At 39.4% G+C, this 14,022-nt stretch overlaps 1 protein-coding gene across 1 annotated transcript in view; it reads left to right on the top strand.

Moving 5' to 3' along the window:
- Positions 1-14,022, top strand: part of Zmynd10 (zinc finger MYND-type containing 10) — a 97,897-nt gene that overhangs the window by 73,199 nt on the left and 10,676 nt on the right. The window contains exons 6-8 of the mRNA XM_068228262.1: positions 43-194; positions 275-412; positions 3,100-3,212. Coding sequence (XP_068084363.1) covers positions 43-194; positions 275-412; positions 3,100-3,212 — 403 coding nt within the window. The remainder of the gene's footprint in view (positions 1-42; positions 195-274; positions 413-3,099; positions 3,213-14,022) is intronic.

Below are 14,022 nucleotides of genomic sequence, written 5' to 3'. Positions count from 1 at the left end.
GTTAACTAACTGAATAATAACATTCCTGCTTAAAAATTTTAGATGGCAAATGGCAAGAAATTGAAGGAGATGACCTAGTGAAGTTAACTAGAACTGAGGGACAGGCTTGGCTGGGGATTCGGCAGCTGTTGATAAATCCACGCTGTGCTGCGCATTATGAATTAACTGAATATCGACGTAACCAGTTCATCAAAGTAAGCTCCATTTAGGATATTCTTTAATAACTTAACAGAGTCATGACTCTGCTTATAATAATACTAAATTTAATTTCTAGTTGCAGGGTTATCTCAATGACATACTACTAGATCAGCTCTCTCCATTAATCCCATTCAAACAGTGGATTTGTCATATAGCAATACATAATCCAACAAAAAGTTCTGATCGGCCAATAATTGTTGAAATTTTACCTCAGGTGAGTGACAGTTTTGTACTTTCTCCTCAAGAGTAAAATTGCACACAATATTATATATTCAGATTTTATTTATCTGTAGAAGTAAATAGAAATCAATGGAGGACGACTTCAAATAATCACTGCTACTGACTTCATTGGTGGGTACACAGCCAGTTAATTTAGAGTTCTTGCTGGCATTACTAGAAAATATAACTCCACTGTAACTCAATGCAAATGGTACACATTGCTGAAAAACAAAATCTTGAATTTTAGAAAATGCATGATGATTTCAAAGATTGCATTGGTGCTATCATGGGTATATGAGGTGTGCAAGAGGCCGTTTGCACACATGTCACTCAGTGCTGTCATTGTGTAAAAGGGACAATTCATTCGAATTACGAAACTACGGAAAACCATCTTTAGAGCTGCTGACAGCGGGGCTTGAAACCACTGTCTTCCAAATACTGGATACTGGCCGCACTTAAGCGACTGCAGCTATCGAGCTCGGTCATCCGAATTATAAAAAGGGTTGATTATTTGCTATCACGCCAAAGATAAAAGTATTTATGAAACAGCAGAGTGTGTGGGCTGTTAGCATGCTGCTATGGGAAAAGTGTATTATTGTAGTGATTATTTGGACTTAATTACTTGGACTCGGAAGATGGCGAGGAATTGTATATATTTTATGGGTTAATTTGGCATTTATGCATTGGTTTGTCCCTCCTCGGTATGTGAATTTTGGAATTGTTTGATTTTTGTATGGCTTCAAGATTGTTTCTTTATCATGAGAAAAGTAAAGTAAGATGCAATATTTTGGAAACATACTGTAGTGTACACATGCCAGATCGGCATGGATATTTCCGGATATTGCATCAATTTCATAACTTCGCGATGCTTCTCAGTGTTCTTGGTCAGCATTAATTTCTGGGCCCTAATTGGAGAAAATAAACTTAAATGTGATTGGTAGGTGAAGGAAAAAGACCGGACGCTCATTGGCTGTTGTAAGGCTTCCTAATTTCCGGAGAGAAGCATTTCGCTAGAGCCTTGCTCTTCCTAGGCGTCTTTTCTGTTTGACCAGTGAAGGGAAAGGTTGCCTTCAAGGTAACGGGTCTTCTTGGCCCCTCCAACAGGTAAGCACTTAGTTGTTTTTTATTTTTCAGGTTATCTTCAAATGTAGTGAAAAATGAAAACCTACAACCTGTTTTCCAGTCATTGTCCGGGTCAGGGATGTAATGAATGAAGCAGATATAGGCTGTTAGTACGATGGCGTCGCCACTCCCAAAGTGATTTTTATTAATGAATGATAGATGCTATGAAATGAGAATGGAGAGTGTTGCTGGAATGAAAGATGACAGGGAAAACGAGAGTACCCGGAGAAAAACCTGTCCCGCCTCCGCTTTGTCCAGCACAAATCTCACATGGAGTGACCGGGATTTGAACCACGGTATCCAGCGGTGAGGGGCCGACGCGCTGCCATCTGAGCCACGGAGGCTTCAAATGTAGTATCCCGTTTAATTTCTTTTGCCGGAGCTTACCCGTGTTTTCCTTCAGCTTCCAAAATTTATTAGAATGACTTAGCCTTTTCGGTAAGTCGTGTCACATTTGTAAAGAGACAATTCCCTTTTGTTGAGTTTTGTAAATTAGATATTCGACGCCTTTCGATGTAATCATAATATGTAAATTTCACCCTGGGGCTGTCTCATTAATTCCGCTTCATCTTGGAGTATTCACCTTTTGGACGGGCACCCTTTCTCAGAAGTGCTTTTGACGGGGCTACCTACTGAAGGTGCTCTGCACCAAGATTATATTTTAAACGTTGCTCTCTTTCTTACATGTACATCTTCATAATTGTGTAACGTTACCTTCCTTTTCTTTCTTTCCGAATGTTTCATGTGTTTTAAAAGTGTTGGCACGAACAGTGGAACATTGTGTGCGATGTTCCGGTATAAGATTAGATAACTAAATGCTACCCTTGGGGTAAATTGTAATTACTGCTGGAATTCTGTTTTTAAATGTTAATGGTGTATTTTGTTATTTATTTACGTTTTAATTTTTATCTAAATTTGTTAAGTGAAGTTTAGGATTACATTTGACTTCGCTTCTTCAGCATTGCCAATACCTTCCACCGCCTGGATATGGTTCCCAGCCGCTTCCCTGTTATCCTTTGTTAGCCGTCATGTTGGTTATCCTGTTATTATTTTCTGTGCTTAATGTGCTTATAGTTTTAATTTCGTACATATTGTCATGTCTCGTGTTAGTGTGCAACTATGTGAATGCACAACGGTAGCAAACATTAATATTATTTTTATTCCTGTTACTTGTAACCTTCCTTATTTAGGGGTTACAATTATAAATGGACAAATGACAACTCTGCAACTAACAGATGTGGAAACTGCAAAACACCACATGCCATTGATGTGAAAGGTGAACCTTGGCTTCACAAGGGTTAACTGATATAGTACAGTGGAGTAGCTCATTATTGAAATAAACCAGGGACTACTAGATGTGTTACTGAAATTACATTTCACCAAACCCTGCTGTGCATGGGGCTTGGAAGCAAACAGGTGGTCACTGAACAAATTTGCTAATGAAGGTGCATTTGTTAGGGCTGAAAGAGTAAACTGTTGTTGTGAATGCTATTGAACTTTGTTTCATATTCCCTTCATGTATTATGTTCATTATTACTGGAACAAATTTTTTTGTTATAGATTAGAAATTCACTCCTTAACAGAAAGAAGGAAGAATGGGAAATAATTGCAAAGAACCAAGCAGAAATAATTTACAATGCTGATGAAAAAGAGCTCATGCAAGTGGCCAAGAGGTAAGCTTATAACAATCAATTGGTCCAATATTAACAAATTACCGTACTTTTTACCATTAATTTAAACTTCAACATTCTCATTAAATCACATATTTCAAAAGCATATGTTTCAGAAAAAGATCATAACCATCCTATACAATAATAACAGAATTTATTACCACACTTACTCTGCATTCCTCAGTTACCTTCATTTTATTATTATTATTCCAGTGTTTCTGTGGCTCACAGAGGAAAAGGAAGCACCTGGGTTGAATGGCTCGACAAGGAATTACTTAGTGCAGCATTTAACATAACAAATTTGGAAATTTTATTTATTAAAATTAAGAGATAGAAAAAATTTATTGAATAACAAAACAATAGAACAGGTTAATAATGAGCTCATCAGCTATAACAATGTCTGGAACTTAGAAGTCCTGAAATCAGGTACAAAACTTCAGATAATTATCAAGTCGTTAAATTACATGGAGAAGAGCATTATTGCTCTGGACAGGTACAATATTTTACAAGAGCAAGATTTGCTTCGAGCAGGTACACTACACAGGAGTCCGAGCTCCAAAATACAAAAGTTTAGCCTTGAAGAGGCAATCAGTTTTGTATGATGCACTTAAAATTGCACTAGGCAACATATGAGGTGACCCCACATCAAAATTTTCATCATTGCTCAACAATAATAGTGGTCACTGTTACCAAAGGGAACTAAAATGAAGAACAGTTACCTTATGAATGTCTGTCTGTTAGGTCATCAGCCCAGAGGCTGGTTGGATCCTCAAATAGCACCACCAAAGGTTATGCGGTTATAAGGAAACCCCAAAAACCAATGGCAGCACCAAAATGAGGCACACTAGGCAAGATGAGGAGTGAGGTAGTTTGCCATTGCTTTCCTCACTCGGTCAGAAAGTACTATTGCAGCACGACTGACCCTATGAGCAGCACCTTTCATAACACTCAGATGCACTAGTCATGCTCTGAATGTCATTACTCAGCACTACCCATACCCCAGCAACTTCCATATTGTCACAGCCATGGATGTTGACTGGGACTTCGGTGGAAGCCACACTTTACTCTGGCCTGTGCCAAGGGATGGATGCAAAAGTGCTGTATCCATCAAGAAATGACAGCAGGCAACCTTATGAATAATATGGGATAAACATGGGCTTAATTACCCATACAGTACTACATGGCTTTACGAGTTAAAGAAAAGGTTGCACATAACCAGCCATCAACAAACGGCAAGGAGGCAAAACACCAATACTCCTTATAGAAATTACTAAAAACCTAAGTGGGCTTAATGGCCCAAAGGTACAGAGGCTAATCCAATACTACAAAGGGGCGACTAAAAGAGGCACATTTAAAGCCAAGACAAGATTTACAAAATTTAGAGGTTGAAAACCTTTAGTCACCCAATTGCAAGGTTGAATGGGAAATGGCAGAGGGTCACCACTCTTCGTTCCCTTACATTATATATTTCCCAGTTGGGATTAGAAACAGAGTCTTCAGACTTCGTCAAAAATCCTACATTGCAACCACCAGTTTACAAAATTACATTTAAAGAAAATAGCTGAAACCTTCCCCTCAAACTACCTGCAGGTGCCATCACATGTTTAGATAAATTCTACCATTACCATGTATCACTGGATGTTCTTCAAGCAGGCCGTGCTCCTGCCTCCTAGACCTTCATCAGGTCGTACTCTTGAGCACTGGAGCAATTCAGACAAGACGGCCCTAGAGTGCCCTGCCTTTATAGTTCTGTAGGGGAAGCTTCCAGTTTAAATTGTAACTATACTTTGCTGATAGGTTGGATTCCTATACACATCCCTGGGTTTGATAGGCTAGAGAACATATTTACAAGCATCTGATAGGTAGATTACAATAGAGGAGGAAACAGCTGAAGTATTGACAACTTCAGTACATTAAAAAACAATCCTCAAAAAAAGGTTCACCAATAACAAAAATGAATTTCCTTAGCTCTCAGTTTGTTTTTAGTCCATGAGAGTGAGCTAACAAATCGACAGTAGAGCCATCTAACTGTACAAGATAAAATTCTTTGGGAATTTACAAGTTCAAGTCCTTTGGCATAGATGGCCGTAGAGAAGGTGCACAGTTTAAATAGCCGGGGAAGGTGTACCCATGGTACAGACGTCCAGCCCCTAAGGTTTTACAGTGGGGTGAGCAGTTTTGAAATCTTGAAGTACATAGCACATTCATTTTGAGAAATACATTGGTAACCTGGAGTATATCTTGTTTAAGAGTCCATTCTTGTTTATTAGTTTCGGTTTCTTGAAGATTTGTTTTTATAACACCATCAAAGTAGTCCAAGTCCGGGCTCTAATGCCCAGGGTTGACGGCAGGAGCGGCCGCCATTGCCGACGTGTGAATGGGACGCTCGGACCCCTTGGTTACCCTCCCAATACAGTAAGGCCTGAAGCCGAGGTGATGCGAGGCCAAGACCAAAGATTAAGGTCCCACCATGGATAGAGTGGGAGGCTGAGTACTGCATCCCAGCATCTTAACACGATGACAGACCGAAAGGAGGTAGTTTCTGGAGTCTTGGTCGAAATGAGACGGGCCCAAACCCCGCACCAGCATCTCTCCCAGGTCGATTTCACATGGCCTCAGGTGTCATGTTGGACATTGTAACATGCAAATTTTGTGGCAAAAGTAACTGTCGTACAAAGGTGCTACATGTAGTATAGATCAAGGCTGGTGACTTTGGAGGAGGGGCAACACGGAGTTTCTGATCAAGTTTGGAGGCAGAGGTGGTTTATGGAAGAATACATTGAAATCAGAGAAGGGAAAGTTTTTACAAATTAATATTTACAAGAAAACAATAGTTAAAATTAAGGGTAGAACTTGATCATATGAGAAAGTACATGTTTACATACAGAATTTCTGATGGACAAAAGGAGCAGAAGTCCTCCTTATCTTTGCTTCCTGTAATATTTAAACTTATATAATACCCTAAGGAATGAAATATAATTAATTCAGTAATTTAATCACTTGGTGGTATTTAAGAAGCAATGAGAAAGGCCTTCACCAGACTGTATACTTGAGACAGGTGAACACGAAAAATCCTTTCAATCTCCGGATTACTCACTAGAAGGGTTCAGGAGTAGAAAATCCAAAATAACATAAGGTCTATGAAATCTGGGGGCAAGCTTGCCCGCAGGAGCAAAATTTTTAACTATGACCTGCTCCAACGTTTAAATTGATGGGTTTTTGTCCACGGTCTTACCTCATTTTTACTCTTGCAGAGAGGCTTTAAGAATTTTCCTAACTTCCCTTCATAGATCCTGAATATTCTCTGGATCTATTGTCTCTGGTAAGAGCTCATTAATAGACCACAAATTTGATGATGGATTGTTTGGGACGACTTGAACATAAAGAGAAATTGTCGAGAACTTGTGGGAACTTGTTATCATAAACAATATACTGACGTGGTTAAAATGATGAAAATATAGAATTAAGGCAAGAAATGGTAGTTTGTGCAGTAGCAAGCCTAGTAGGAAACAGCCATGAAAATCAGGTAAAACCATCCACACACAGGAGTGAATTTATTGCCATTCCCTTTTGATTATGAGAAGGGTCCCACATAATCAATGTACAATCACTCTATGGAGCAAGAAGCTTGGTGCATTGACAACAGGCCTACTGTGGTAGATAATGTGGGCTTGCTAATCAGACAAGTTTTACATGCCTTAACCAGTTCTTTAATTTTGCCATCCATGGCCTTCCAGATGAACAGCTCTCTTATTTTCTGTCTGGTTTTGAAAATGCCCAGATGCTCCCTCAATGGGGTCTCATGGTAATATTTGAAGATCTTAGGTACTAGAATAGGTGGAAGAACAATTTTCATCTTTTGGTCATGCCTTGATGGACAACACAGGACCCTATTCCTCAGTACATAAGGGATGACATGTTCCCCAGAAGAAAGGGTTTCAATGATGGGAGCCAACACCGGATATTCACGCTGGTATTTAGCAATATCATGGTATAACATAGGGGCATCAGTAAGGATGGCACTTACACCAGAAGATGTGGGGAGAGAAGGCAGAGGACCTTCCTCAAAATCAGAAAAACTTATGGAATCGCTAGAAAACATCCTACTTAACCCATCTGCGACCACATTCTTAGGTCACAGAATGTGCCGCACCTCAAATTGGAATGCAGAAATTCTAAATGCCCAGCGAGCAATTTGCCCGGTAGGACGGGGCCTAGCAAGCACCCAACTTAGAGGCTGATTATCGGTCTCTAGTTCGAACTTGACATGCTTGAGATAAAGAAGGAATTTTTCCAAGGCAAAAGCGCAGCGAGTCCCTCTAGTTCATATATGAAATATTACGCCTCTTGAGGTGACAAGGTATTATCCGCACACTTTATCTTGGTGCATTTACACCCTAGTGCTGAATCGGTCGACCTCGGCGATCTTCGAGATTTGTACTGGCAACCTTTGAAACACAAACTATGAATCGCTTAAGCATCGTTGTGCAACATCTGGCGTACACTTTACGTACTAGTACTGTTGTTGTTTACACAACAAAGCCAAAGTATAGAATTCATGCTAGGAACAAGATTCCCATCGAGAAATGTTTTATAATATTATATAATGTGTATGTGACATAGTTGTTGGCTTAAGATGATAACGGTTTAGAAATTTCATATCAATCGATCATATTCTTGATTCAATTCAGATTTCATTTTCATTCAGTTGGCAGCACCAGGCAGCACTATCGATACCGGGACAGCTCCTTCCTTACTCCTCACCCCCGTACACAAATGCACCAAGATAAAGTGTGCGGATAATACAAGATGCATAGGTGATGGGCCGCCTTCCGAGTTCAGAGGCTTGAAATTACGGATAGCCTGAGTTTTAGATTGATCTACCGAAACCCCATCAGGGGAACCTATATGCCCCAAGAAAGACAATGATGGTTTAACAAAGGATACTTTTGACAACTTAACCATCAAACCTGCTTTACAAAGGTGTTTGAGTGCTTCCTCTAGATGAGCTAGATGTTCTTCAAAAGTCTCTGAGAATATAGCAACATCATCTAAATACTAATGGTACAGATATTCTAATTTAATGTCAGAGGAGACCCTATCTAGCAATCTAGTGAGAATTGCCACTCCCATGGCGAGCCTGAAGGGCTCACGGTTGTATTCGTACAGATTCCAGATGGTAGCAAAAGCCGTCAGATGTTTTGATTCTTCGGCAAGGGGTATCTGATTATAGGCTTGGTTGAGATCTAATATGGTGAAGAATTTAGCATTACAAAACCAGAAAAGGCATGAATGAAAGTCAGGAAGAGGTACTGACTGAGAACTTACTTATGGTTCAACGCCCTGTAATCAACTACTGGCCTGAAGCCGCCTTGTGGTTTTGGCACCAGAAAAATAGGCAATGAATATGCCAAAGTAGAGAGGCAAATGATACCATCGTTCAACATCTTATCAATAATTTTCTTGAGGGACTTCATCTTAGGAGGTAACAACCTATATTATTATCATTATTATTATTATTATTATTATTGAATTTCCCATCAATTTCCAAATCAATATATACATTATTTACACACATAGAGTATTGTCATGAAAGCTTACTGAAAATTTGATTAATGACTGTGTGAAAGTGAGAATAACACCACTGTCTTTGAAAGATAGAGTACAGAGGTTAAGCCAATTCATTATTGCACAAGTTTTAATGGCAATCTAGAATAAATCTTGCTCTTCCAAAAACAGGACAGTCAAATAGAAGACGATGCACAGTTTGAGATGATCCACAAAAGCAAGAGTAACCATCTGCTGTCTTAATCGCAAATGGCTCGAAGTATGACTTAAATTTACCATGGCCTGATAGGTACTGAGTAAGCACAATGTTCAGTATAAGATTTTTACACTGGAGTCGATGCTGGATTTCAGGGAAAAATAATTCTCTTGTAACAGATCCTTTTGAAGTAGTGGTCCATACATCATTCCAACAACCTGTAAGGAGGAAATCTTATGGGGATCAAATCCGTGACTTGTATCTTATATACGATCTAGTCAGTCACACCTAGATCTTCCGCAAATATGTCGGAAAATGACTGACATAATTTACGAATGCTGACAGCCTGATCCTCAGGTAGATGCCTAAGGTTTAACGTCATCTCACTCTGAGGAGGAAAAACACGCAAACATGATGCAGAATTACACAGCAAAATGGGAATATGGAAATTACTATCAAACTTGAAAGTACATGATTTCCTGTGAAGATCAAACACAAGACCTGAATGAGACATAAAATCTGCCCCTAATATCACAGGGCATGACAAATTTTTAGCAACAAAGAACTTAAATTTCCAGGTAAACTTAGAAATATGAATTTTTCCATGGATGAATCCTAAAGTGTCTAAAGGGGAAGAGTTGGCCGAAACACATTGTACACTGAAGGAAACATATTCAGGATATTTACAACAGTACTTTAAATTAGAATACCACTCTTCTGCTATAATGGATGCTATACTTCCATAATCTAGAGGTCAGTGACAGGTTTATTGCTAATAATAATGGTATTTGCTTTACATCCCACTAACTACTTTAACGGTTTTTCAAGACACCGAGGTGCTGGAATTTTGCCCCACAAGAGTTCTTTTGTGTGCCAGTAAATCTACAGAAATGAGACTGACATATTTGAGCATCTTCAAATACCACCGGACTGAGCCAGGATCGAACCTGCTAAGTTGGGGGTCAGAAGGCCAGTACCTCAACCGTTTGAGCCACTCAGCTGAGGAGGTTCATTGTTTTTTTCAATTTTGAGGAATGGCACAAACCATGGAGCATCAGAAGCATTTTTCAAGCATTCTCTAGGACCTTCAAAGAACGCTTTAGACGGACTTAGTTTCTCAATACCTGAAATGGTGTAATCGGAATTAAACTGGGCTGAGCCTGGAGACACAAACTGGGAAGAGGACTCAGCCAGGCACTCTAGTCAAATCCTGTTACTGTTATTTCCTGAGGTAGAACAAGAAGGTGTAGTATTTGAGGAATTACAATTCTTTGCCAAGTGCATGAATGAACCACACTAAAAACAACCTGAAGAGGCAGAAGATCTATCTTTAGAACCTTTGGCAGTTAATAGGAGGCACTTATTCCTTAAGTGGTCCACAGATCCCACAAGCATAACATTTACAGGGAGTGAAAGTTCTACGTGGGGGTGGCCGAGTAATATTAGAAGAAGGTGATGGATCACGTGCAACTATTAGTGTGTCAGCATATTTCAGTCCCTCTGCAGAAACTGACATGGCCTCAAGTTCCCTAAATGTTTGAGGATGGGAACCACAACTCAAATATGAGCGATAAGATGGAGAAATCCCTTGGATTGTGGTATGTACTATTTGACCTTCAGAATAATGTAAGGCAAATACCCGAGTTTAGAATTTGATATCCTGAATAAAATTAGCTAGATTTTCAGCTAGCCTCTGAACTGTGAAATAGTATTTCCAAATTAATGATGACAAGGCTCTAAAGGGATACAGTTAGCCAGCAAGTGTGCATGAAATGTTTCAATGGAACACCTTTCTGATATGGCTTTGACTATCTTGTCTGACAAGACACCAATGGTGTAGGGATAGATTAGTTGTGAGATTTGAGAATGTGAAGGAGTAAATACCAAAGTGTGATCTTGGAATTCTATAAGAAATCTTAAAAAAGAAATGACGTTGTTAGTGGAGTTGACAGGAAATCTTGAAATCCCTTTAAGCAACATGGTTAAAGGATGTGGCAAGTTGCTGAAGCCTGGGAATAATACTGATGAGGCAGTCAGAGGGTGAGTTGCTACGAAAGCTGTTCAGATGGGGCAGACACCTGCTGTTGTTCAACCAATTCCCCACTATCGGAAGACTTATTAGGATCCTCTTCCATATTCATAGTTAATGGGGCAACTTAATCACTCTTCCCACTAACAAACCCAGACAACAAAATTGGTTCACTTTACTAGACAGCTCAGAAATATGCTGGCACAAGGAGTTAGCCATACTACAATGTTCTTCGCTCAGCTTAAGAGACAACAGATCCCCCACTCTATTATAGAAGTGAAACAACCTAGCCTGAACACATTTAAGTTGGTTACCGGAAGGTTCACCTGCTTCAAAAAAACTAACGACAGATGCAAGGTCGGCAATGTTGATGGTGATTGTGGATAAAGACTCACCAACTTCCTTCTCTCCATAAACATAGGTAGATCTAAAGAATTCTTTAATCTTGATGCATCCGTCGCAATCGTGCCACCAGACTGAGCCTTTCTAAATGCTAGTTCATAAAATAATAAGCTCTTTCTTGTGTAAATATCAAGGAGCAAGAACATCTCTGGTGCCAGACATGATGAAAGGAAGGGCTACATAATTTAGAAAATTTGGAAAACTGAAAAATTTCTAATGTTTGAATACTAAATTTAGGAAATATAGTTGAAAGGGGCTTTGTCCAGGCCCATTCAACCATGCTGTGCTACCACTTGTTCCAGGGTTTCCGTGTCACAGAGGACTAGGAAGCACTTGGGTTGAATGGCTGGACAAGGAATTACTTAGAGCAGCATTTAACATTTAAAAAATGGGAAATTTTATTTCTTAAAATTTAGAGATAGAAAATCTGAATGAATAACAAAACAATAGAACAGGTTAATAATGAGCTTGTCAGTTCTAACAATATCGGGGACTTAGAAGTCCTGAAATCAGATTAAAAAACTTGTGATAATTACCAAGTCATTAAATTACATGGAGAAGAGCATTATTGCTCCAGACAGGTACAATATTTTACAAGAAAAAGATTTGCTCCAAGCAGGTACACTGCACAGGAGTATGAGCTCCAAAATGGAAGAGTCTAGCCTCGAAGAGGCAATCAGTTTCGCATGACGCACTCCATAGGCAACTCATAGGGTGACCCCACTTCAAAGTTTTCATTATTGTTCAACAATAATAGTAGACACTGTTCCAAAAGGGAACTAAAATGAAGAACAGTTACTTTATGAATAATACAGGACAAACATGGGCACAATTATCCATACTACATGGCTTTAAGAGTAAAAGAAAAGGTTGCACATAACTGGCCATTAACAAAAGGCAAGGAGGCAAAACTCCAACACTCCTTATAGAAATTACTAAAACCTTAAGTGGGCTTATGGCTCAAAGATACAGAGGCTAATCCCATACTACAAGGGGTTGACTAAAGGAGGAATATTTAAAGCCAAGGCAGGATTTACAAAATTTAGAGGTTGAAATCCTTTAGTCACCTAATTGCAAGGTTGAATGGGAAATGGCAGGGTCACCACTCTGCGTTCCCTTACATTACATATTTCCCAGTAGGGAATAGAAACAGAGTCCTCAGACTTTGCTGAAAATCCTACATTTAAACCACCAGTTTACAAAATTAGATTAAAAGAAAATAGCTGAAACCTTCCGCCCAAACTACCTGCAGGTACTATCACATGTTAGGTAAATTCTGCCATTACCATGTATCACTGGATGTTCTTCAAGCAGGCCGTGCCCCTGCCTCCTAGGCCTTCATCAGGTCGTACTCTTGAGCACTGGAGCAATTCAGACAAGACGGCCCTAAAGTGCCCTGATTTTATAGTTCCGTGGGGGAAGCTTCCAGATTAAATTGTAACTACACTTTGCAACTAGGCTGGATTCCTGTACACACCCCCAGGTTTGATAGGCTAGCGAACATATTTGCAAGCATCTGATAGATAGATTACAATAGAGGAGGAACTAACTGAAATATAGACAACTTCAGTACATTAAAACAAACAATCCTCAGAAAATGGTTTACCAATAACAAAAATGAAATTTCCTCAGCTCTCAGTTTGTCTTTAGTCCGTGAGAGTGAGCTAACAAATTGATGGTAGAGCCTGTAAAAGACGAAATTCTTTGGGAGTTTACAAGTTCAAGTTCGTTGGCATAGATGGCTATAGAGAAGATGTACAGTTTAAATAGCCGGGGATGACCTTCGATGTTAGGCCCCTTAAAACAACAAGCAACAATATGTATATCCACCTGTATATAGTGGTGAATTTAATTGAGGGATGCTGCTGATTTAGTAATCCAGGAGATGAGAATGTTTCTCAGGACCCACTCCCCATCACATCATGAACGAATCATTCACATTACCTTCACCAGATCATCAGGCATCCTTCACCTTAATTAAGACACAAGCCAAGCATTTATCTGACAGTAAACCATGGAATACCACCTTCAGGTCTCCTATGGTGAGGTTTGAACTCACTGTCTCTCCGAATGCAAGCTTATAGCTACATGGCCCATACCACACATAGCCAACTTGCTAGGTGGCTTTTTTTTTTTTTTTTCCTTCTGTGCTTGTCATAGCTACATGGCCCATACCACACATAGCCAACTTGCTAGGTGGCTTTTTTTTTTTTCCTTCTGTGCTTGTCCTAATGTTTCTAATTTCTTACCATCTGTACTCACCTTTATCTTTTTGCCCCTCCTGTTTCCCTGTGTTAAAATGGCTTTTATATCCTATACTTTCCACACAAAGATTGAATATCGGTCAAGATGGTCCATGATTGTTGATGCCTGTCATACTGATGATGCTGGGAAGCAGATGTTACTTTGGGATTGATGGGGAGAGTGTTCACCTATGTGAAGATGACAATGTATAATGATGTAAAGGTTGTCTTTGTCTTTTTTATTTTCTTTCTCATGCTCCCTTTTCCCACATTTTATCCAATTCACAAATGTATCCTTTTTCTCTATGAATTTGGTGTCCAAAATAGCATGTTCTTGTTTCTTTGCATGCTTGAGAGTGGATGGGAGGGATAGAA

Source organism: Anabrus simplex, chromosome 6 (assembly GCF_040414725.1).
Source record: "Anabrus simplex isolate iqAnaSimp1 chromosome 6, ASM4041472v1, whole genome shotgun sequence".
NCBI lineage: Eukaryota > Metazoa > Arthropoda > Insecta > Orthoptera > Tettigoniidae > Anabrus > Anabrus simplex.
This window is presented reverse-complemented; position numbering and strand designations above follow the sequence as displayed.